Genomic DNA, 26,719 nt, shown 5'->3' on the forward strand with positions numbered 1-26,719 from the left:
TTAAGCCGTGCATTTAGTTCCCTCCCAGGCAGGTTTATAGTTAAAAGAGCATGTTCTTTAAAGTTTCTTCTATGCAAATAAAATACTTAAGTTTTCTTCTCAAGCAGAATTTAGATATAGTTAATGCTTGTTTTTTATTTCACCAATATGTTTTTCTAAGTAAAAACCATATCTTCCTAATCAGTTCTAACAATATATTTGTTTAAAATACTAAGTCTTTATTAGTAGTTAAATAAATTTGGAGTGCACATTTTTCACTCTCTTTGAAGCCTTAGAGTATGTTATCAATCTTTATGTAAGTCTCTACCGAAATAAAGTGCTTTAATTATTTTGTAGGGAGAGTCTTGCTACACTTCCCAAACATTCTGTGTTGTGTTTCATCAATAATATGCCATGAATAAAAGAGAGAAAAGAAAGAATTGTAACCCCAAAATAAAATACTTGTACTATCCTACAACTTTCAGGGGCCTTTCCGCAATCCTGCTGAAGTGTTGCAGCAGCGCTACAAGCCTTTGGAACCAACCCTGAGAGTGAGAGAATCAATGTATTCACCACCAGCCAAGGCCAAAGAGGCAACACAAAGGGAGGAATGGAGAAATCCCTTACATGACAATGAGTGAGTTCTTTGGTTTTTCTTATATTGTGAGAATGTTTTCTTTATTCCGTTGGTTTCAGAAACCTTTCATGCCTGACAAAATGAAATGTCAAACCTGACAGCTTACTAGAAAACATTTTATGTATATACTTCTAAATTCTGTGTCCTTAGATTATAAACTGCTCAGGGCAGAGACCCTATCTTGTAATTGTGTGACATGTGCCATCTATATCTATGAATCTGTAAAAGTACTTGCAATAATAATAATATGTGATGCAACAGACGGCTTTAATGGGAAATAAGAAAATAAATGCAATTTCTGTCTTGCCACATGCATCTTGCCAAGGAAAAAATACTGTTTCAGTCTTTATATTCTGGGAACTTACTGGTTATGGGAGGAAAAATGGTGTTATGTGCCAATGAGACTTGTTTTCATTCCCAGAAGGGTACCACAGCTCACTTGGAAGGGGAGGGAGCATATGTTGCATGTTAGAACATGATACAAAAACTGGAATCATCTTTGAAGCAGTTTGATTTCTTAACCCATAGCAGCTGTAATAGTGTCAGACAGGCCAGTTAGTTTCCATAAAATCTCAAATACAGGCGTAATCCGTCCCAAAAGATAGAGGCTTCTGTCCCAAATGATTTAAGGTTATTGCCAAAACATTTGGTTTTTTTGTTTTTTTAGCACGATGGACTGTTAAACACTGTTTTGTCCAGTGTATATTTTTTATAATAAAAGCCTGCTAAGTCCCTTTCTCTGGCTTTGTAGTTAAATGGAAAAAGAATAATGTTTTGCCAACCTTTCCTTGAATTCATTGCTCTTGGCAATCCTTTGGCCCTTCAATACCAGAATTTAGGACAGAAGGGAATCACTTTTCCTCATGAGCAGCCTGTGTTCATTGGCACATGATGTTTTGCTATCTTTGATCTCTTTCACACTTTTTTATCAGCTCCATATTGCTATGTGACAGCTTCAAGACTGGGACTTAAGACTGCCAGAATCAATTGTGTTTACATGGTTTAGCTTCTATGTTTTTATTGTTGGATCATTTCCCCCAATTTAATATTAATAGTATCTTTGAATGAAAATTCTACTCAAAAATGGTTTTGAAATTAAAACAAAATATTTTATTTAGACTACTTTTTCACTTTTGGACAACGTTTTTGGTGGGTTTTTTTGTTTGTTTGTTTAGTGAGCAACAGCACTTTTTATTCCTTTAATACCAATATAATAACGGAGTTCAGTTACAAGTAAAAATATACTCCCCTTTTCTATTTCTCTCTGTATTCTTTCATGTATTGGTGTGAGGAGGAGGAAGCAGCTTAATTTTCACATCTCAGCTTAAATTTGTGCTTTTTTTTTCTTTTGATTTTTATATCTAATTTCTGCTGGTGAAATTTAAAATAACCCCTATAACTAGGTAGTAATTAATACACTACCTCTCATTTAAAGTGTTTTCTTTCTTGAATTAGTTGTGATTGATGCATTCCAACTGAGGATGGCTGATGTTCTTCATTTGTAGGCATGACTATATTGCCCAGTTTTTATTTGATGAAGTTTACCCCAGACATTACTGTCAACACTTTTAGAAGGTCAGACCTTGCAATAAATGTTTCACTGACTCTTTAGTGAGGGAATTGTGAAGATTTGGTCTTGTACGGTTTAAATTTGGAGCCTCCAACTTTGGCAGATATTATTTGATGTGGGGTCTTTATTTACCTTATGGTTAAGGAAGCATTCAATTCCATCCTTAATGCACAGAAGCAATGTCCCAACAATCAATGATTCTCAGCTTCATGCACACTAAATGCAAAGTATATTATACATTTTCAGGCTGTGATCATTCCATTTGTGCTTCTTATTCAACCAACCATGCAAGGGTCACATCTGTAACCTTGAAAAGGTGATGACAGAGCTGCAGGTCATCACCAGGACTAATGCTCACTAGCAATGCTGCAGCTGCTGTGTGGGATGTTGGTCTCCAGGGAGGAGCCAGCAAAGGGTTACTCAGATTCTACAGTAGTTTTTTCTCAGCAGTGTCTATTATGAATTGACAAATTTCTGTTTCTTGCCATGTAATTGTGTACTTTGGGACTTTATTTCTTCCTGGTAGTGCTTCCTATGCTGATTATTCTTCTGTTTTAGAAAATAAGTAGAGAAAGAGCAGTAGAAGTATGTGGCATTTTTTGAGAAAGCTTGTGTTTGCATGAAATGACAGACTGAATCCTTGATATGTATATTTCTAGAGTGAGTACTGTGTGGGGTCTCTTAAGACAGAAAGATTGTTGGCATGTACCTGAAATTTTTAGTAATATTCAGAATTCTCACACACCTCTAATTATAAAGGTTCTTAAAAGCAGTTTTTACAGGATGATAGGATGAGTACTGCAAGCTCTTAAAGAAATGGCAAGAAAGTTCTTGCCTTTGACAAAATGCAGAAAAAATTTGGAAAAGCTGTGAGAGAGTGAGGCAGGCAGAAGCAGTACAAATGGAACCAAAAGAGAATATCCTGTGCTTGCTTAAAGCAACTGCTGGAATTTCCTATTCTATAACGGAACTGCAACTGGGCAATCCAGTCCAATAAGAGTGATTCCCTTTTCTCATGTAATTGAAGCTGTTATTACCTTATTGTGCTATTTTTCATACAAATGAAGTGATTTCCCCCTCCACTTGGATAAGAATGACAATTGCATTCCTTTGGGATGGCCACTTAATATAGTGTCTAGTTTGAGACACCAACTGCTGGGTCCAGCGAATTTAGACAACGCATAAGAAGTTCTTTCCTCAGTTGTGTGCAGCTGCATGCTGGCCTAATTTTCCAGAGGACAAAAATGTAAATTATTTTCATTAACTTTGATGAAATCTGTATCATATAATATGCCTCATACTTCAAAGTATATTAGTAAACATCTTTATGAAGTCAACAAACATCAGAATGAGGTGCAGTCTGGTGATAGCAATTGTGTAAGGCTTAGGTTTCCTAATTTTTTGTAGTCTTCTGGTGTGACATCAGAAACATCATCTCAGCTTCTGGCTCTGTCTGTGCCCAGTGCTGTGCTGGAGATGCACAGCCTGGTCTTGGCCACAGTGGTTCACTCATGTGCAGCAATGTTAGCACATCCTGCCTCTCCTGTGCCGTGTGAATACAGCAGTGCCCAGTTCCTCACGGGCTTATTTTCAGCAAGATGATGCTTTTCATTACAGCAGCTCAGGTGCTGCTGTGCTGCCTAGTATTAATGGTAAGAAAACTTAAAATGCAAGTCACTTTAAGTTTTAGAATTTAAAAAAAAATCTTTAATTTCTAGAGTTATAAAATATTTTATTGACTTAGCTGCAGTGAAAATGGCTAGTACATTTTATGTCAAACAAACAACATATCTGAAAACTTTTTTCAAATTGTACTTAGTTTCTCATATGCTTTGCAACTTCAGCAATTTGCATATTTTCTGGACTGTTATTGTATTATGATAAACAGGGATTATCATATATTTTCAGATAATGTTTTCTTAACAATTCAACTTCTATTTGTAACTCTTCCATTTATTTTAATTACTAGCACAGTGTGCAACATTTATTAATCAGCAGAGTCTTTTTAAGTTAAAATACTAAATTAGCTAACCCCATTAACACAGAATACTCCAAACAAGCAGTAATAGGAGAGGTAGTTACTGTGCAAATCGTATTATACATGCGGGTGCTCTAGGGCACAGTTAAGCATGATTACCCTCTTTTGATCCAGTATTCCTCTGCTTCTTCCAGCTAATTTCCACTGGAAATTTACAAAGTAGCGCCTTCATTTTTCCATCTTAATTTTTCTAATGAAGTTCTGGTACTTTATAGCACTGGGGATACAGATAATAAGTCTGTGTATAATTAAGAAATTCTGGAATTTGCTGTAGAAGGGATCTGTTTTACTTCCTACAAGAACTAGGCTGTGCTTTTATTTGCCACTTTACTTTTTTGCAGACAGGGGTTAAATAAAAATGGCCAGAGGATTTTTAGATTTAGTGATGTTACAATCAAAGTGATTGATACTTTTCCAGTAAACCATGTATTTAGTATATTACCAGAAACAATATTTGTACTGATGCACCCAAGTAGGTTTCTCATGGCAAAAACAGTGCACTACAGATAATGTCAGTTGATATGTTAATTAAAATATATCTTTATTCTTTTGTCTAACACTTTGATTTTAATATACACACATTATAAACTAAATAATGTCTGCCCTGCTGCACTTGTTTTGCTATGGAAAACCATTATGCTTCCTTCTTTGTTTCCCAACTGAAAAGATAGACACTATTGGATTTGATAAAAAAATTACTTCAGGTATAATCCAAATTTGAAAGCTTAAAATTGATGTAATGTTTTATGAATGAAAAAAAAAAAAAAAAAGATAAAATATTCACAGATTCCTGATAGAGAAGCATGGCTTGTTTGGAGCTAATTGTTCATGGAGTTCTTCAAAGTGAGATAAAATAGCCTTATTTGAATTAAATCAAGACAGCAAGGAACTGAATTACCATTGTAAAAAAACACTTTAAATAAAAATTTAACAATGTCATAGGGTTAATAGTTTGCTGGCATCTTTTCTACTAAATTACAAGAATATACAGTACAAAAAAATATTGAAGTTTGAAAAACCACATAAGCAGTATTCTGTTTCATATTTCTAACTGTGCCCTGGCAGTGCAGCATGTGTGGCAGTCCAGCAGATCTGGCAGTTCTTAGAAGTCTAGGTATGTTTTGAAGCATTTCTGGGATCAGCATCACCTGCTTGCTCCACTAGACTGCTGGAATTTTGCTTCTTGGGCAGGTTCAGAGAATATACTGAAGGACCACTCTGTTTCTTTGTTGTCATTTAAATTTCAATAAAAAGTCCTGCTTCTGTCCTGTGTCCTATTCATAAGTACCATATAGCACTGGGACACTGCTGCCCAGCAGTCAGCGATGGACCTGTGAAATTCTGTTTCCTGCTTGCGGTGCTGTGCTCCTCTCACACTGCCGTAGACACCAGAAACCAGCTCCTGCTGCTGCTTCTGTCATCTCTGTCAACCCAACTGGAAAACCTTCAGCATCTAAAAGGCCTTTTCCAAATCCTGTCAAAATAGTGAGAGAGATTTCAATAAAAGAGACAGACTAAAGGGAAGAAATGGTAGGTGAGGAATGCAGGAACAAAAATCACCGAGGGGGAGTGTAAATGTGTGAGGGACAAAAGGATTAGAAAGGTGAAATTAATAGTAGATGGAATGTCCAGCAAAGTATGACAGATAAAACAATGTTTATTTTTGTTAGCAACAAATATCTATGGTGTCTTTGAAATTTAAATACCTCTAGAAGCTGTCAGGTCCTGGTTTGGCTACTAAGCAAAGGCTTCTAGGTATTTTTAGGCTAATTAGGTTCAATATAGAGGGGTCCTTGCAGCAGTGCAGCTGGCCTTAATCCCCAGTGACACAGCCAGCCTTGGTCCTGGTCCTTCTCAGGTTATGTATGAGTAATACTGACACTTGTAGTTTCCCATTTTTGGTTCCAACTCTTTCCCCATTTTGAATGTATTCTTTGACATCTCTCTCATTCAGGCTGAGATGAAATATTTTTTAATTTTTCAATATATTTATTTTGGGAAAGTTCACCTTCCATTAAATAATATTTTGGGAAGTCTCAGCTTATACTGACTTTGTCTTAAAGCACAATAAAACATCAATACAGAATTTAATCCTTCTATGATTGGTACTTCTGCCTCTGTCATGTTTACTGAAAACCTTTAAGAATTTCTGAATTTACACTTAAATCACAAGGAAAAGCTGAAACCTTGATATAGGAATAATGAGTGAATGTTTTGAAATCTAAACTATTGAAATATAAACTTGTACAGTTGATAATGGTATCCTGCCATTGCCTGAATTTAACTTTCTTTTTCCATCACTCTCTTCTATCACTTGCAGAGCACATACTGTTATTAATTTTGGGAAAAGCTGTGTCAGGTGTATACAAAGAGCTACAGAACATAAAACCATTACTGAAGTGTTTTGCAGTGCTATTACTTCTTGCTATTATTATTGGTTGGGGGAGTGTAATGACTTTTGTATTACTCCCATTAATTTGGTTACCCTATTTAACACGAAAAATTGTTGTAATTTTTTAAATCACTTATTCACATAATAAAAATTCTCACTTACTTTAAGCAGACACTGAATTTACAAGTATGTGATCCTTTCTTGTAGCTACAGCATCATCACTTTAAGGATATGCCCCCTGACTGAGAGCAAAAGTATAAAGGGAAGAAAAAGCTTCTATTACACCTTATTACATTTTTGTTCTTTCATGTAAAAGAACATACTGCTAGCTGTGTCTCAAAGTGTTAATTTTGGAGGGTTTTTTGGAATCATAGTAGAACCTAACTTACTCTGAGAATTTGCTTGCCAAAAAGACGAAGATTAACCGACCCACAGTAAAATCAAAACCTCTATATAGAAATTTCTTAAGGAAAACTATAATAATTTATTTCTGCTTTCCTCAAGATTTTTTTTTAATAATTTTGTGTATAAATTTTACAGACATGGTATTCATGTTAAATTATAAATGCTATGTCTCAACTAAATTCTGTGCATATATGGGCAAATCCCAAAACTGCAAGCCTTGTCTTCTCAGCTATTCAATCCCCTGAGAAAGCCAATTTTCTTTAATGTCTGAACAAAAGAAAAATGTACTATTAAAATGCAATTCAGAAGTGATAAAAACTGCAAGTGGAGCAGCCAGCTCACAGCACCTTCAATGTATTTTCTGGGACACTGGGGCCACATTAATTTTTGTGTGTGTGTGATGTCCATCCCATGTGCAAATTAGCATTACAAGTACCCTAATCTGTCTTGTGTGAGGGTGTCCTTTCCCATGGGTATACACATGCTACTATAGCTTTATATTATTTAAAAGTCTGCTAACTCAGGGTTTTCCTTTCACTAATTTTATATGACATTTGTTTGTGGCATGTGATAGAAGAAGTTGATATAGCTGGAAAGATTCTAAAACCATTTCTTTTTATGAGGTGAAAAGAAAGGAAAATAATTTTAAAAACCACTCAGTTTCTGATAAAGCAGTTAGTCAAATAATTGTATGCATCTGTATCAGCTGAGAGACAAAGGGTATTTTAATCCTTATTTTAATCAAAATTTTGTTTGCCTAACTCTTATAGCGACTCTGGATTCTGAAAAGCTTTCAGCTAAGGAAGGGTTCTAATTAACTACACTTCTTGTCATGGCATTTAAAAGCCATGTTTTAAACTTCTGAGGCATATCTTTCTAATTTTACTGAGTAATATTTTTTCCTTCACTTCTAGAATTAAGAACACATGTTGATTTTTTCAGAATACCAGCAATGATAAACTTAATTGCCTGTGTTTTACTTTGTAGTAAAATGTACTTGTTTGCTCTCATGACTCTTCTGGAAACTGAAATATTTGGAACTAAGACGTGTTTCTAGGGTGTCTTGCCAATCTTGTATGTACAATATGTTTTTCACCTTCCTTCCTACAGTTTGCTGTGGAACTTAACCAAAAACCCACAGGCCCCAGTGTCCCCTGTGGTTGTCCATGACAGTTAGCGACATCCATCTGAAAATCCCTTCCAGCAGGTTCACTGCTAGCTGGCACCATGTAAGCAGCAAGTCCATCATCATTATGACCAAAAATGAAAGAACCTGTCTCAAAAAGATCACTGTTTAGGACTCAATTATAACTTAAGAGTAAAGTACACAGTCTATGAATTCTGAAGAAACAATTTCTTCGTTTTGTGGTTTGCCAGCATGTGCAAGTTTCTGCTCTGTTAAATGAGAATTTGTTTTATTTAGCTTTGGTCATAGCAAAGGATGTCTATCTCCAGAGGTGATCTCTGTCCTCGTGCATGGAGTGTGCCTGCCACTGGCAGCTGGCACAAGCTGCACTGCCTGCTAGGACCTGAGGTATCTGCATGCACCTCCCAGCAAAGGGAGCACCCTGATCATCCTGCACATCCCACCAGTTCTTAGTGCAGATACAGACAAAGTAATAATCTACTCATGCAAGTGAGCCAAGTTAGAACCTTGTGCACTAAGTCTTCATTTTATCCTGCTGAAACTCACTATCTTTTTGCTCCAAATTTAATCTGAAAGAAGCTGCAGGAGAAATTGCAGTAATTCTCTCACAGTACTAAGAGGGAACATTAATAAGATACTGAAAAATATCAGGAACATGTGTCTATGACATCTCCTGCAGCATTGATTTACATCAATCATGAGGCACCTAGAGAAGAGCATAACTGATTCTAAAATATTCTTGAATTTCAGATTTCTGCCATTTTCTTCATATCATAAAAATGATGAGAAGTATGAGCCATCACTTTGTAAGTCAGGCAAATATGGCCAAGAAGCTTATGGAACTAAGTATTTCAGAGAAGTATATCCTAAGAAGTGGATAGCAGACAAGGTAAGTCACTGCAAAAATCAAGAATTTATTTACTCTTTTAGATTGCTGTTTTATTAGAACTAAGTGAATTTCAGTATGATCCAGAGATCATGCAGTCCAATGGGATTCTTTCTAGCATGTTATAGAATCACATAGTTAGAGCTGTGATGAGATGTGAGATTTCCTTGACTCTCTGGTAAATTCAGCCAGGTTCAGTTGAGGAAACCCAACACCTGTTGGTCCTACAAGATCAGGCTTTAAGATCCTGATTAAGTAAAGCTTCCATTACATACATTTTGCTAAGTTTCATTCTGTTTGTTTTGCCTTTTTTGATTTAAGAGAGTTTGTATATTTACTCTTACACATTAGGATAAACCTTCAGGAGATTATAGCAAAACCTGATTAAAACAACACAATATTTTACTTCTCACACTCTTTAGAAAAATCTTAAAACTAGTGAATAGCTGTTTTTTATTTTTAAGAAGACATAATTGCCTGCTTTGTCAGGAGCATTTCATATATGTCTGGTTTTGTAGTGCTGCAAGAGGTAATTTTTCTCAGAACATGAGTATGTGTAGGGTTTGCTTTACTTCTATTTGCATTAGGTACCTTAATCACTTTAAAATTTCTGAGTACAAAAAGGATAATGGACTTTGGCTCTGTGCTGCACTCTCTACAATATAGTTAGGGGACTGAAGCATCTTTTGTAGGAGGAAAGGCTGAGACAGCTGGAACACTTCATTCTGGAGAAGAGAAGGCACAGGGGAGAGCCTATTAAAGTGCTTAAACACCTGATAAGACTGAAAGAAGAACAGGACCCCAAACTTTTCACAGACTCCATAGTATCCAGTGTCAGGACAAGAGTCAATGAACACAAATGAAGTGCATGAAATTCCATCTGAAAAAAAGAAAACACTTTCTTTTTTTTCTTCTTCTTTTTGTGTGAGGGTGACAAAACTGGCCCAGGTTGCCCAAAGAGGTTGTAGAATCTTTATCCTTGGATATATCCGTAGTCTAGGCAACCTGCTCTAGCTGAGTAGGGAGGCTATAGAGGGTGATCTCAAGAGGTCTCTTCCTACCTAAAGAATTCTGGGATTTTGTAAGATATGATAAATTATTTCCTTGAAAGCTGTTTAACCTTTGTAAATATAAAGCAAGTTCCAAGGAATTTTAGTTTGAAAAGGAACATTTTAAAAAGATTTTTCCACAAAACTTTAAGGTTTAAAAATGAGCTAAGAGTAAAATTTTGGTATTTCAGTATGCATTAATGATATCTCCTTGCAAATGTAACATTAACAATCAAACAAAAAGATCTGAATTTGTCTTTCAAAAGCAAGGAGTGGAAGATATGACTGGCTGAAGACCCACAGCATAAGTATGATGTATAAAAAGATCTTTGTCTTATTTCTGGCACTCATCTTGTCCTATAAAGACTTGGTTTTCCAGTTCTTAGTAGTTCTTGCTCAGGCTCAGATGATGATATCAAAAATCTAAAGATATGTGTAATATGACATACATTATAAATATATAAACTATGGGCTTAGCAAAAAAACCCACTCACTTGTGATCTTGGATAGATATCAACCTAAATCTCTGGAGGTGAATAGCTGTATACATTAACCCAACATGACACAGAGCCTTCCAACCCCAATTCTAAATCGATATGAAGCTTCCATTAGGAGCCGCTTACCCTAGCAGAGAGATAAGAGGAGAAAAGGGCTATTTATGACATACCTACTACTTTAATGGGTCATTATTATCAGGAAAAAACTCGAAAAGAACCACAAAACCTCAAGCTGCTCATGGCAATTTAATGGAAAAAGGCCTATAGGCAGGTGTGAGGTCATACTTTCCTAACTGCTAAATTTGATAGAACTCTCTGTCACTTTCTTATTTCTAAACTGTATGAAAACCTGGAATACAACAGTGCTATGAAAAAAATTATCTGTTCTAATGAATCACAAGACTAAAGGGCATTTTAAAAATACTAGAAAAAAAAGGATTTTTGCTTAATAGTTTGTCTGCTGAACACAACCCTCCTTTGAGTTTACCACAAGGTTATATTTTTGTGGATGCCACCTCTATTACAACCTGAATAGCTGATAATACTGATCTCTATTCAGCTTCTGGCAGTCTTATGCTAAACAAGTTTCTTGTATTGTTGCTGGTAAGACTGTGTAAGTTCTTCCAATGAGTGAAGTCAGTGGTCAGAGGATCAGTAACCCACCTGAACTGCTGAGGTATTAATTGATGTTAGCTGTTATTAGCTGGCTTTTTTTAATATTAAGTACAAAAAGTTTCTTTGCGTGCGTGTGTGTGCACGAGCATGTTCTAGTTGTATTTTCCTGAGGTTTTCATGTGTTTATTGCTATGCAATTTAATTCAAGTCACAAAAAGATTAGTATGTAAATTATATAATTACTTTAGAAGCAAAGTGAGCAACAATGAAAAATATTACCTTGTTACAAATCTTCTGGAAAATGAACCGGTATTAGCATAGACTTCCTCTAAACATAATTACTACCACATCTATGTGAGGAAAAGTTAGTAGTTCTTTTTTTTCATCTAGTTATAATCTGAAAATTTTATCTCACTCTGTTTACATTTCAAAGAAGTTTGAATTAAGGGAAGAAGCGTTCTGTTCTAATTCTTCATTATAAATAAACAAGGAATGGAAACACTGCCTTTAGTGAAACTGAATCTAGTTAGTTTACTCAGTAAATGAGTATAAAACATAAAAATGCTTATATATTTTAAGTTTTACATTATCTATATAAATACTTTTCAATCCCTTTGGTAGAATTAATATGAGAAGTTACAATGTAAAAAATGTACTAGTCACTAGGAATTTAATCTACAGTGATAGATTCCAATGTAGATGGACAGTCAAGGGATCAAACAACTAACCATAGTCTTTATAGTCTTTCAGCTGTCAAAACACTCACATATGTTCATATTTGCTGAGGCAGAAATGAAAGCTTACAGTCTTTAATCGGTATTTGAATTAGTTTGCATATGCATTTTAGAAAACTGACTTTAATGACAGCATTTAATGTTTTCTTATTTGTAAAATTCAGGAAGTGATAGTTTAAGATGTTCCATTCTGATAAATTCTTCTCTCTGATGCCTCATTATAGGTGAATTACAGTACAACTGAATCACAATTTCATTATTTGCACAGGCATTTTGGCCCTAAACAGGATTTTATTATCTACAAAGCATAAAAATACCCAGGACTGCAAAGAATTAATTTAGAGAACCTAAGCATATTGCACAGAACATAAAGTTGACCTTTACCGTCTACAGCTTTTGGAATGGAGTGGGATGTGGAACACATCGTAGATTTAATGTGGCACAACGCTGTCTGCAGAAACTTGGGTGGGACTGTGACTGCCTGCCCATTGCACCCGATGATTGAATCTGCTGTCACCAGCATCCTGATAATAATGAACATTCAGCTTAACGACCGTGATTATGATTATCATAATTGATGTGCAAGTGCAGTGTGTGAGGATCATTACAGCTGAACTGTACAGCAGAGAAACATGCCTTAGCTATTGATAATTTTACTTTCATGCATTGATTGGGATAAAATATGCCTTTCAAGATCAACAAGCCAGCTTGATATAATTTTAGTAAGATTTCTACATGTATGAATTGATGCTTATGTGCTTCTTGCAAAACAGTCGTTCTAGCTGTTTGTTTTGAATTGTTTCATTCCATTAATAATGGGAAATAATTAAATAATTACATGTTGTCTAGTGGAAATCACTTATAGAGTACTGCCAGCGTTAATCAAATATCAACTTCAAATAATTCTGATTATCATGGCCTTGCCTGGGCTAGGAAAAATAGCCCTCATAATTCACCACCAACACATTTCTTTTTTTGGTGGAGCAGTGGAAGCAGGGCTCTGGTCAACACTGCTGGCATTTTCACACTGTACTGTGTAGCAGGCAATAGTTGTTCCATGTATAAATTATATCACTTCCATCTTTGTCACCAGAGGGAGAGAATTACAGGCTCAGATTCAGCCAGTGTAGATAAAGGCACAATCAACAGCTTCAGTTGCTTTTGTTCAACAATGATTACCTTTAACTGTGATTGCATGAAGTTGCAGAAGTATTTAATTAAATCATGACATATATAACAGATAAAAACAAGTATGAGTATATATTCCAAGCCAGAATTTATATAAAGAATGTTACATATGTATAATGAAAAGTATAGTTGCACTGCTTTACAGTAGGCGTAAATTTGGACAAATTCTTTGTCCAAGAACTGACAGATTTTCAATATGGGTTAACAGAGAAAACAGAAAAAACTATTGTAGAGGGGGGGAAGAGATTTTTTTCTGTTTGAAAATTAGTTTTATCTCAACACATAAAACAGTCTTGTCTAGTGGCTGATGTCATTGTGAGGCAGAATTTTTAATACACTATTTGTGCTTTCCATCCCTGACTATACTGAAATTTACTTAAATTCCACCTTAACTCCATTTTTCTTACCTTCCAGTGATTTGACTTGAGATCATAGGCATGATTTGTGTGAAGTTTTAATTTCTTTCTCGCTCAGACTGTGATTTCATTTTTATCAAAGGAATTTGCTAGTTTTCATTCTAATTACAAAAGAAGATTATCCAAGAACTTTTTCTAAGATGTTGTGATACTGGCTAATCTGAACTGTCAGCTTTAATACTTTTTAAAACTTTAAAGCCCATATTTACCAGTGTGCTTTGTGACAGAAGTTACTAATGTACGTGAGAAGTGTTAGCACATATTTGGAATATCAGATTCCTAATTCCCCAATCCAACCTCAGTGTGTTTTCCGAGACAATACAGATCTTGCATAATGTAGCAGCCAGAAGGGAATTACTAGATGGGTTGTAAGAGTTTGCTTGTTTTAATCCTGGTTTCCTCCTGAGTCAAGTCAGGGATAATAAGGGTTGTTGCCAAAATGGGATGCACTCCAGCAATCCCCAGCCCATGACATGGCTCCCACATGGTTATTACTGCTAGCATGACTTGTTGTATCTATTCAGATGCTCCAACTGGACCCTTAGTTTGAGTTATCAACTATCTGCTTCCAACAAAACACTGCTTTCTCTCACTTCTTTTTCTATCCTGAGTCCTTCACCAAACCAAATCATTTAAATCCAAGGATCTAGTCCTACAACAGTACCTACTGTATTATTCATGAAAAGTCTGTCTGTACCCTGTAACATATATTTTCTACCCTGTAGCATTTATTTTCTGCTCTCAGAAGAACCACTTGGAGTCAGAATGGTCCTGTATCTTCACATGAAAATCAGCCTGAATGATTCCCTGCCTTCACATAGGTTGATTCCCTGAACAGCATTACTCTTCAATGCTGTGAGCTCCTTGGAGCTCAGGTGTTTGCCTACCTGGTTAGGTAGTACAGAAAAAGAGCAGTGTTGCCCAATTTAATATCACAGGACAATTTAATCAGCAGGTGGTCTCTGAAACTGGGTAACAAAAAGTATCTTAAAGTCACTTTGGCAATTTTTTTTTTTTTTGGTAAATGTCATGATGTTCTGTTGAGACAGAAAGGTATTAAGAAAAGCAGGAGTGTGCCATGTCCAAAAATGGAACACCTTGAATTCAGAGGACTAGAATGAAATATCTCATATTTTAAGATGAACCCATTTCATTTTCCAGGAAAGAAAATGACAATTCCAACTTCTGACAGTTTACATAATGACCTTTCCAGGTTCCTTATGACTGTGTCATATTTACAGAATTACATTTTGTTATAAAGATCACTTTCAGTGCTTCCACTGGTGAGGTTTTTGAGCTGTAGATTGTTTCCTTTGAGAAAATCCTTAAGGTCACCACTGTTGGGTTGCTTTTGAAAAATTCTACGCTTGATATATAATTATTAATTATTATTAATAATCATTGAGCTTTCAAATTATTTTCTTGGTTGTAGAAAGATGGTAAACACTGTGAATCAAATTAAACCATGCAAAATTTACCCTTGGCTAATGTTCAGCTAAATGCAGAAAAGAATCTGTGGATAAGTGGAAGGCTGAAAAAACTTTCTGGTGGTTACTGATGAGTCACAGGGTCTGATTTTGAAGTAATGCTACAAAGTAGTGTCTGAGAAGAGTCAAACCATTCAATTATTTGCATTAGAAGAGATACTGTCACCAGTAGTCTAAAAAAATCCATTCTAGTGGTTGTTTTTAAGGGTTTGTGGGCAACTAGTTGAATATTTTATAAAACCTGATTTTCAGTTCTGTAATTTCTCAGTGGGAAAATGCAGTCCCTTGATGATGATCCAAGGCTTTGAAGAATAAATTGATTCGAAAGAGAAAATTAGATGGCACTTATTATACTGTCTAACTAGGAATCCTCTGTCATTTGTCTGTTGGATGATAAATGCCTTGCTTTGCCTACCTTCCTCATTTAATAATGCAACTTGCATCTTAGTGGTATAAAAGAAAATCTTGCTTTTTTAGTAAGAGTTAACTTTAACCAGTATTTCTGTGAGTGAGTATGTTTAAGCTTTGTAAATAATTCCTATTGTACACATTGCTTAAACATTTAAAAGCCTCTTATTTAATCAGAAACACTTTAGAAATAGAGTATCTTTCCCAATTCCTTCAATACATGCTTAGTGTACATTACAGTAACTTGTGACACAGCTTTAAATTGCAAAAAACCCTGAATTAATCTAGAAACAGAAGATACTGGAGCTACACATAAGTTGTTTATATTTCTTTAGGTGTTGACTATTGGGATATGATTTTGTTTGTTGGAATTCAAAATACATACACTAAACTGGGAAATCCATGGCCTTGACTTTTCATATCAGTTTTGATTCAGTATTGTTCAGTACTGTTCAGTATTCTTGGAATTAAGTGGATTTTTTTTATATGTATGTCAAACATAATGTATTTCAACTCAATTCAATTTGCCACAATATTAAATTAAAAAGGCTATATTTTGAAGTCACTTGAAATTCTCTATGAAACTTGCCTGCAAAAGCAAGCTACTTATTATTTGATAATACTCACCAAGACCTTGTTTGTGCTTGTTAAATAGAGTTGAAATTAAGGTAACCAAAAGCTTTTCACACAATCCTCTGAGAATTACATGGGCCATACAACTGTTGAAAAGTGCAGGTTTGAGAGTTGGTCCTCAGACATACCATAATTGAAATATATCCATGGATCTGGTCTACTTGGCATCAGGTAAGGATCTGGCCCATAATGATTATAATACATATTTAAATACACACCATTCAGACAATGTTCTAGGAAAAATGGTGTTGCCCTTTTTCTCAGAAGAACAGGCTTTTAAAATCTCATCTTTAAATGTACATTGCTGGTGATTTTGCAAAATTGAGGTCTAAGATCAGAGACACATATTTTGAAGACTTTCTTGCAACGGGTTCACTCACTTAGGACTACAGACTGTTGCATCTTGAAATGATGTCTGAATTAGAGATTTTGCTACACTGACTCATTATGATTGTATAGACTCATAATTTAAATGCTAATAACACTCATGGGTGTTCCAAGATATTATGCCAGGTATGAGCCCAAGTTGAAAGAAAGTTTTTTGTTTGTTTTCATGCTCTCTCCAGAGAGCAAAAGTACATTATTCTCAAAACAGTAGGACTTCAGTGCAGAAAAATATATTTTAGAGTAACCTACCTTTCTTTAATTGGAAAAACCACAGTAAAAGCTTTGTGCAGTTATGTTAGAATGAATGAGACATGGAAAGTAGTGCAGACTGCTTCTTGTCTTAATGGTTTGCTGTAAGTTTCTAATGCTTCTTTCTTCAAAATTTGTTTTTAATCAATTCTGGACTCATTTTCCCATTTTAAATCACGATATGATATTCACTTTACAGTACACTTCAGTGTTCATTCCTTTATTGCAATAAAGAGCTGGCTTCAACATGCCCTTTACAAACTCAGGTTAAAAGGATATCCACCATGATAAACTACATTATTTCTTCTCTTACAGTCTTTGTTGATCTCTTACAGTTAGTGTTGATCTAACTTTTCCTTGTAGGAAAGTGAAAGGCATATCCAAATAAGGAGTGTTTTTATGAGCAGCTGATTTGCAATGTGTTAATGTTCTAGAATGAAAGTTAGGGAATTATTCAGGACTAACATTTGCATTTCAAATTCAAACTTCACTTCCATTTAAAGAACCTTACAAGCTTTGATGAGTTAATGTATAGAGGTAACCACACCTCAGGTAGAGGAGTAGGGTACAAAGATTGAAGGACACAGTACCAGTTTCATAATTGTATTGGTTTTGTTTCTCATAATGAGACTATTTGAGTAGGAATTTACATTTTGGTTGCAATAATAGGAACTAAAACTATTCCCAGCTTGTAGCTTTGAGACATGTTAGAATTTCTCACCTGTAGTCATGTGAAGGAATGACAGCATATATGATAAGTGCTTACAATTACCAACCAGACACCCTGCTCTTTCAAAGAATAACTTGTTAGATATGAGAGTCTCAAACTTAGGGGGGGAAAAAGGAAAAAAGAGAAACAATAAAACCAGAACATATTATCAGACTTCATATACTAATGCAAAGCTGCTTGACTGAGCAGTGTAGTGTCAACCATGTCTTTCTTCTAATGCTAAAAGTAATGCACAGAGACAGAGTGACAATCAGAGTACAGCCTCCCATCAGCTGTAATTAATCTTTTAGTTAACAGAGACTAGAAAAGCTTCTCATCAGCCTCTTCTGAAGTCTGAGGCACCCTGTTTTTTGATGTTTGCATTCTGAGTAAAATTGTCCCCACCAGTTCTAACAAATTGAAACACCAGGCTAATTATGGCAGCTAATGAAGTGTGTGGAATGGTCACAGCTTGTCGTGAAACTGTTCCTTCAGCTCAGATTAGAGTTTCATCAATCACTTTTTTAAACTGATCCAGAATTGCTTCTGCCCAGTGCTTGGCATTTTTAATGCTGTTTCTGTAATTGGTTTTTTCCCCAAAGCTTAGGCTATTTTTTGAAATATTACATTCTCAGGACAGGACTTACAAACTCCAGTTTATAAAAAAACATTTCATTACTGCCTCTATCAGCTGATCAAGTACTAGAAAGCTAATAAAAGAAGCAGAAATATAAAATTTGATATATTGCTTTTAATCCGGCTAAAAGTAGCAATAAAGCATATACACATATATGTATATGAATCATTATTACTGTGGGCTGGATGTACACTGCAATCTCATGAGACATGGTTTGTGGGCTGGATGGTTCAAATCCCACTGAAAGACCCAAATGAAATGAATGACTTCGTCTCAGCTTATTTCCTAGTGGATTGTGGTCCTCCATATATCACTCAAAGAGTTTGGCATGATTTGTAGTTTTTGTAGATGCCCAAGCCTTTGGCAAAAGGAAGACCAAAATGCATTGCTATTTAAAGGATTTCCACACTTCAGTTTAAATCTGAAGTCCTCAGAGAAGTATGGGAAACTTTACAGTATAACTTATATTGCTACTACACTGTCAATGAATAAATTAGCATATAAAACATTGCAAAAATTCCCACTTCCTCTTCATTTATAAGATATAATCATACTCAGCCATACATTGAAAGTTCTGTATAGACATTAAAGGCGTAGATGTTAAAGTCTCAGGCTAAATTCTTTCCTCAATGTGGCCAGCAGAGTGTTGAATTTTGTTCAGAAGCTATCTATCTGAAAAATGAAATAAACTTTTGTTTATGCACTACCACAGAATATCGCTACACAAGTTGTTGCATTTACTATACACATAACTTGTATTCATATCAGAACCAATGCAGCATGGCTTTAGGTTTTGAATTGCTCAGCAATCTATTTTTAAAATTTGTGCTAATAAGTGTAAATCCATATCATTTTTCTGAACAGTGTTGAATCTGTAAAAATGTTTGGCTATAAATACCAGCTGTTCTTCTCCCCAAAGCTTCTAATCAGCAAGTTTGTCAGAACTAACTTCATGCAAATGCCAAAACAAATCTGTGGCACCTGAGTGAGCAATCACTGTAGCTGATGCTATTCCTGAACTGTATCAAAGAACTGGTGGATTTACACAGAAGACAAAGTGCCACTGAAAACATGACACATAAAGAAGATATGTTATCATATATGAGTAAAGACAGATAGAAAAAATAACAATAGCTATTAGTCTAAAAGCTCTTGTTCCCATTTTATTGATTAATGAGAGCATTTGTAAACACTGACTGGGACATGAGTAGTTTCTCCGGGGTTAGCCGATCTGCAAAGTAAGCTGCCTGCAAAATGAGAAAATATTCCTGTTTGATCACTTCTGTCTCTTCTGAAGGTAGCTTGTATTTCTGGAGAGGAAAACTGGTTTTTGCTTTAGCTTTCATCAGTGCTAGGAGACATTGCTGACTGGTGTTTAGCCAGTTGCCCACAAGGACCACCAGGTCCTCTTCTGCAGAGGTGCTGCCCAGCCTGCCAGCCTTCAGTCTTCTTTGCTCTGGAGTGAATCTGTGCCAGGTGCATTTGTCCATCCTGTGTTTTGTAAAGTTCTGTCAGGCCATTCCTCCAGCCTGTCTGCATCACTGAGTGATAGCCCTCAAATGCCTCCATGGTACCCATTACTTTGGTGGAATCTGGGAACCTGAAGAGAGAGCATTCCATCTCCACCTTTAGGTCATTGAGGAAGATATTAAAATAGGCCCCAAGACAGCACCTGAGAAAATATGTTGGTACCCAGGTTCCAGTTGAGGAGAAGCCATTCACTGCTAATCTTTGAACCTGAGACTCCAGGCAGCTGTTACATGTATTAGTCTGCACATCTGGACTATAATTTACCAGCTTGGTTGAAAGGATTCTCTGGGAGACTGTGTGAAAGCCCTGTTAAAGCTTAGCCAGACAGTGTCATCTACTGTTCTCCTTTGATCTGCTTTGATGCTTGGTATCTCCTTTGATATCTAGTAATTTCATCACAGAAAACAATCAGGTTAGAAAGTATAATCCAGAACCATGTGAAGCCAGATGAAATCTAACTGAAGTAATGGTTTTGCTGCGTATCAGAAGCCAAATAAGATAAATGTTTCCAAGGATTTGACGATTTCAACTCAGAATTTTTCCTCCTTAACTCCTGGTGGCATGATTTTGGCAAGTTAGAGAGAGTTGCATCTTGATCTTGGCAGGTTAAACATTTTCTGGCATTAGTCTAGCAGGTTAAAAGTGGTTCAGAGTTTGTCTTGGCAGTGAGCACTTGGCACTGGCTTATTTTCAGCTGGAAAGAGGATGTGGTAGTTGAACAGATTAGACAACAAAGGGGGAGCTTACAAATGGCCTAAGTCAAGATGTTTATCCCGAAGTGCAGTAGTTTTTAATTCAAGTCCTGTTGCTAGCAGAGTGTGTGTGATGGACAGGACAAGAAAATACAAATTTAAATATACAAGTACTATCCTAAAAATATGTCCTTTACTTTTTTTCATCAGCTGCTTTTTAAGTCTGTGGGTTTTTTTGTACACAGGAATGTAGTGTTTGTCTCCACCTCAGATTTAATAACTTCTTTAAAGGGTTATATATTTCTCATTAGAGTGTTTTCATTCTTGACAATGTTATTTATATATCTTAAATAGATTAAGATGAACTTCTACTCCCCTCTTCAGAAATATTTTGTTAAAATACTCTGTAAGAGATATTTGCATGACAATGGAAAATAAACACCTCTTGGGATTCTGAATACTTACTGAACTATTTCAACTGCACATTTGTTTTTTAGCCCAGATTCAGTAAAGTTCAAGGGTATCCAAGTATGAAATAGCTTGTGGAGAAATTCACATTGGTTTCTTAATTTAATTTACTTGTAAAAAAAAGACTACATAGTTGAAAAAACAGAGTATTGTCTTTGGCAATTTTAGTTCATATACAGACATTCAGAATAGAGCTTGGGTGATGTTTCATAACATTGCCTAAAGTATGGTATAGCATGCACCAGAACTTTGTGTGGCAAGCTATACTTGTAATATTGATACTGACTCTGAACAGGTCTAAAAGTACCTGGAAAGTGTCTACATCAAGGTGACTTATTCTCCTGTAGATTAGCTTTAAACACATAATGAAATTAATTAACTGAACAGTTATTTATAAGGGAGAATGTATTTCTCTCTAAAGCATTGTACAGCTAGTCCATGTTTAAGAGGAAGGACCAGACAGTGCCTTGGCTTGCAGATCATTAATAAATGGAATAAATGAACATACAGGGTACAGTTGGGAATTCCACACTTCCTTCCCCTTGGGCAACCACAATGACTGCAGGGTACTAAGTAAATGTAACAAATGCAAATTTGGACCACAAATCTTCATTGCTGGTTGTATTACACATGACAAAAAAGACAGCCTAGTTTCAGATCCCAGGTTAATTTTGCAGAGGCAATACTTACAGGAGAAAGTAATTTACTGTACCAAATTCTTCTTTTTTTCCTTTGTCCTTCCTTGTATAAAACTTCCATCAAAGCCCAGAGATAATTTGCCTTTGCATGGGAGAAACGACAGTAGGGGTTGACATATTTATAATCCTTAATGAACACGGCTATCACAGAATATCTTACTTGTTTAGGAATAGTTGTGCTTTCCTTGTACAGTGGCTCAAACTATTGCATTCTCAAGAGCATCATTATTTTTTGTCGTGTCATAGCTTAATTTGTGTAGCTATGAAAGGGGATATGCTTTTGTTCCTTTGTCCAAACTGCTTCTAACCATGCAGGAGCTAAAATAAACTCTTTTCAAGCCTGGAACCCATCATCTCCTACCTTGCACAGATGAGGACAAGAAGTTTTAGAGCTTCATTTCTGTCAGTTGTCTCCAACTATATCCAAAGAACAAATTAGCGCATTTAGCTGTTGAGGTATGAAAGGAAACTTCAGTGAGCGCAAATGAGTAGCAGAATGCTTCCTTCTCCAAATACTGCAGAAATGGAGGAATGGAGTAATAATTTCCATGTTAGGCTGTCCCAGGGGAGTACACATGGCTGTGCTGTTCATATTTGACACATCACACAGAAAGTATCGAAACCTATGTGATTATCAAGTCAGTGGTTTTACAAACTCATGAGCCATCATTAGAAATCTTTCATAATTCCTAACAAGCACTGCTTGAGTTTGGCTTCCTCATTTTTAATTCATAAAAGATAAAACATGTAAGAGTCAGTGATAGTTATAAATATCCATGAAAAATTAAGTGTAAAAATAATGAAATGTTTGTTACATAAATTAAGTAGCAATTAATGTTTTCTCTTTCTGTTTGGAAGATAGGATATTAAAATAGTGTTGTTAAATTTCCTACTGTGAACATAATTTCCTGATTCTTTTTTACAACACATTATCATAATGTCAATAAAAAGACTAAAACTAACAAATAGAAAAAAACCTTGCCTGATGTAAGCGTGACACAGAAGGTTATAAAGTTGCCTTTTATGATGGCTATACAATATCATTTTATTTTAAGATCTAATAGCAAGTTGATTCAAAGGGTAAGACTTACAAAGTCATTAAAGCAAGTAGAAAATTGCCTTCTACCATAGTCACCCGGTCTTTTTAAATCAAAGAGTTTTATTGTTGGTGGTGATGTTTGCATTTGCAGGAGGTAATTAGGGAATGAGTTAGACATCACACTCAGAGCCCTCAAGCTTGTCAACAAGAACCATAAACTTCACTTGAAAAAAAGAAAAGTCAGTTTAGAAGGCAGATTGCAGAAAATAGATGGAAACAGGATCGTAACATTTTGAGTCAGTTTGACCTCTGCTGTGTCTATCCACAATACAGAGAAGCTCATAAAATATCCTGTGCTTCCATGAAAACTTTATTGCTCCTACCAGGAAGAACAAAATGTGGAGGTTTTAAAATTGGTAGCAGTAGTAGACAGTTGAAGGAGGGGGTAGATGTTGGTTCCTCCTTCTCTGCATCCTGTTGGTAAGATAAATAGAGAAAGGTGCAATTCTACCCCATTCATCACAGCAGTGGTCACTTGTCAGCTGTGGGCAGGGAACTCTGACATTTTTCCATGGGAGTCAATACCTCTGTGCTGACACAATGAGATCCAGTCCCTAAGGCAAGATCCAGGCTTTTGTTATTATCTCTTTTTTGAAGGGGCTGGTTGACCCAATTGGTTAACACATTAGCTTTTCAATTTCATAGCCTTAAGTCATGGAAGACCTCTTCCTAGATTTTGTTTTTTTTTTCTCCACAGCAGAAAGTAAAACTGGCAGTCTGTGCCCACCAGCCACAAAAACAGAGTTGTGCCAAACAACTCTGTCCTGAACTTCTTGGCTAATTAGCTTTTGAAGCTGTGGCCAAGGAATAGGTTCTGTTGCCCATGGGAAGAAGTATGAACCTCTTATTAATGTCCCAGCTCATATCTCTTAGTAAGTCTCATGAGCAGTGCTGCTTAAAGAGACTAAATGTACTACAGGGAATTAAAAATTATAGTACCCCTTTCACTGACTGAAATATTGTAAACTTGTTACACTGGGGCCAGGATTGGTGTCAATGTACTTTGTGTGAAAAGTGCAATAGAAGCATTAGTATTTGACAGCCCTGGTTGAAATAAGTGAAATTAATGGAGCTCTTTTCATATACGACAAGGCCATGGCACCCCTTTCATGCTGCTTACAGACAGAGAAAAGTCAATACTTTTTTATTACTTGATGCTGACCTACATTTTGCACTACAAGTGCCAGGCCCACTAATTGGTTTCAGTTGTGAGAAAAGTTTGCCCCAAAGAAACACTGGAGCAGATAAATCAATCTTTTTTAGGGTAGCTTAGTGGGTTTTGAGCACTTGAAATGACATTTGTGTTGTATTGACAGAATGGGTTGTTACACTCATTTTGTCATGTCAGAAGGCCCTGTACTAGTTGGAAGTATTGTTAACCAGTATTGATAAATTTGCTGAGAATAAAAGTTAGCTGGATCAACATTTTACTTGTCTAACAGCTTGCTGTTTGTGGTTTGCTTCCTTGTTAGAGACCTCTGTGTCTATTAACAGGTCAGATGTCTTTCTATGACAGCTCAATTTAAAACTTTAATTTTACTATTACAAGCATTAGGATCATAGGAAACACTTAAATATGACCACTTAGTGTTAAACAAGTGGGGTTGTGGACTGGAGCTGTGCAGTGACACTTGGCAGTACTGCCTGGTTTCCAAAGGAGTTGTGCACATGGGATGTCTCCCGGCTTTGTGGGAAAGCTACAGTGCTCAGGGGCTTAGCTTATACTAAGAGTGTACCTCCTGCAGGGAAATTTGTGCAGAATTTCCCACTGTGCCCTCTAAGGTCTTGGTGTGTATCTGTGGATACTGGTTTCAAAGTATTGTTTCCTGGTTTTACTATTCAGTAGCATGAAGACAGAATTATGATTCTGGCAGCTGTGCCAATTTTTCCTTATTCCTTCTGCCATTAATAACTAACAGAATTTACTGTTAATTAATTTTATTAATTCAGAATAGGTGTTCTATAAAGAGAAGAATAGAAAACGCCTGATGTCTCTATAGGAGCAACAGCTACAATTCCAATGCTGCAAAAGTTTTTCTGAGATGCAAACTTTTCATGGATTGGTTTTCCTTTTACACAGCACATGGTGTCATGGTTGACATAATGCATTTATACACTGTCTTTAGTATTTTTGCCTTGACTCAGAAGAGGACTCACTGCTCTGAATATCTGCAATTGATGGAATGCTTTGCATTTCAGTATATACTTTTCATTATACAATTTATATTTGAAACTTCTGCACATACTGCTTCTACTAACCCATGAAGGAAATCTATATTTGTACAACCTAACACAAATTTATTCTCAATGTATGCAATCAAATCTGTACTTATTCAGCAAACCCAAGTTTTTTCATTACGGAGAAAGGAAAGACTGTTGTATCCTGTAAATCAGATAATGTGAGTTTATTGCATGCTTATTGTTCCAGGTTTATCACATGCTTAACAATTTCATAATTATTATGGACTTGAGAGATTTGATATATGAAATTACCTGAAGTGTGTATGCAGGAGCTGAGAATAAGTGGTAATAATAGTGCTCTCTGGCCTTAAAATCTGAGAGTAGATACAGCTACTGCTGTTTGTCCATTCTTGCTTTGGTCTGAGGCAGCTGACTTTCTACTTCATTAAATTTCCAAGAAGATACTCAATTGTAATTCCTGTCTCATTTTGAACTGCATTTTTACATTACGGGATATCATGCAGTACTCCCAAAATTGCTTGGAAAGAAACATTGTTAGTACAAGTTTCTTTCTAGAATATCACAGAAGTCATTTTCAAAGGCCTCCAAACCAATATGAAGGTCTACAAGGTCTTGTTCATTTGCCAGTGTTTGTACGTGATCTGTATTTATGTAAGACTGCATCGTCAGATGAAAAATGTCTTTGGAATTTGCTTTAATAACATTCCAGATATAGACTATGTAATCATTTGGCAAGTCTAATCTATGACATCAGAGTGCTGATTGAGACAAATCTTTGGTGGCTTTATGCCACCTTTTTTGACTCCATTGTTTTGAACTGATGAGCTCACAAGCTCAAGTAGCCAAATATATTGAAAGGATCCATAGGTCTTGTTAAGCTCTGTCAGCTGAACTTGAATCACTTATGATTTTCTAGAGTGAAAGGAGTCAAAGCTGGACAAGTTTAAAAAGGAAGTGTTACATTAACTTTGGGAATTTCAAAGTAGGTCTCATTGCTGAGAATTACAGATCTCTGATGCTGAGAATTATATGGCATGATTTAAGAATGCATTGCGGAAAAATTCCTTAAATCTCAGCTCCTTGCTTCTGTGGTCTTGAGAGTGCAAAACTATAGGGTCAATCTCACCAATATGTGTGAATTCATATTTGTAAGTCTATTCATTCCAACTACCAATAGGGAGTAACTGATGGTAAAAGTAATTTTGAAGAAGCCTGTTTTTCTCCACTCACAACCTCTGTTCTTCAAAAGGATTATTTACATAACTTCATAACTTCTATGCTATGTAGCAAACAGCTTAAATTCAAGATGATTCCTATCAGAATCAATGAGGAGTGCATCACTGTGTTCCCTGCATGTTTTGAGTGGTCATTTCACCATCATGTTAGATGGATGTGAGAACCTCTCTTCCAATTCCTTTCCCTTTATTCTGTGAGGTAGATCTTTCAAGGCCAGGTGGTGTTTTCAGGCCTTACTTTATCTCTCTGTTGGAATCCAATTAAAATCTTTATCTTCAAGTACAGAAAAAATAGAAACAAGATCTGTTTCCCAAAAAGATATTTATATTTTATATGCATGCTATACAATTTTTACCTAGTGTACATTCTAAATTTCTTTAATTCATGTAACTCTAAAGCCAGCATGCTTTTATTTATCCATCAGACTCTGTAATGTTTCCTAAATGTGGTCAAACATAACTGCTGTCGTCATAATCAGAGCCAGTTGTTTAAATGCTCAGTTGTGAGTATCTAATGGAATAGTTTTAAATAACAAGATAAACAGTACAGCTGCCAAACCAAAGTAATCTTACACTGAGGGGGCGTGTGGCACAAAAAATTTCCTCTTTGTCATTTTGATTTGAGTTTGAAGCTGGACTTGGGCTTAGTTCCAGCTCAAAAACACTGTTCACTTCAAAGGCTCCTAAATCGTCCCAAGGAGCTAATTTTGGCAGCCAATTGTTTTTGTTTGG

The 26,719-nt window shown here is 35.8% G+C and overlaps 1 protein-coding gene across 1 annotated transcript in view; it reads left to right on the forward strand.

Annotated features, from left to right (window-relative positions):
* The window catches only part of SPATA17 (spermatogenesis associated 17), an 85,398-nt gene that overhangs the window by 56,529 nt on the left and 2,150 nt on the right, over positions 1–26,719 (forward strand). The window contains exons 8-9 of the mRNA XM_058836269.1: positions 465–616; positions 8,919–9,057. Of these exons, the coding sequence (XP_058692252.1) occupies positions 465–616; positions 8,919–9,057 (291 nt within the window). The remainder of the gene's footprint in view (positions 1–464; positions 617–8,918; positions 9,058–26,719) is intronic.

Source organism: Poecile atricapillus, chromosome 3 (assembly GCF_030490865.1).
Source record: "Poecile atricapillus isolate bPoeAtr1 chromosome 3, bPoeAtr1.hap1, whole genome shotgun sequence".
In the NCBI taxonomy this organism is placed as follows: Eukaryota; Metazoa; Chordata; class Aves; order Passeriformes; family Paridae; genus Poecile; species Poecile atricapillus.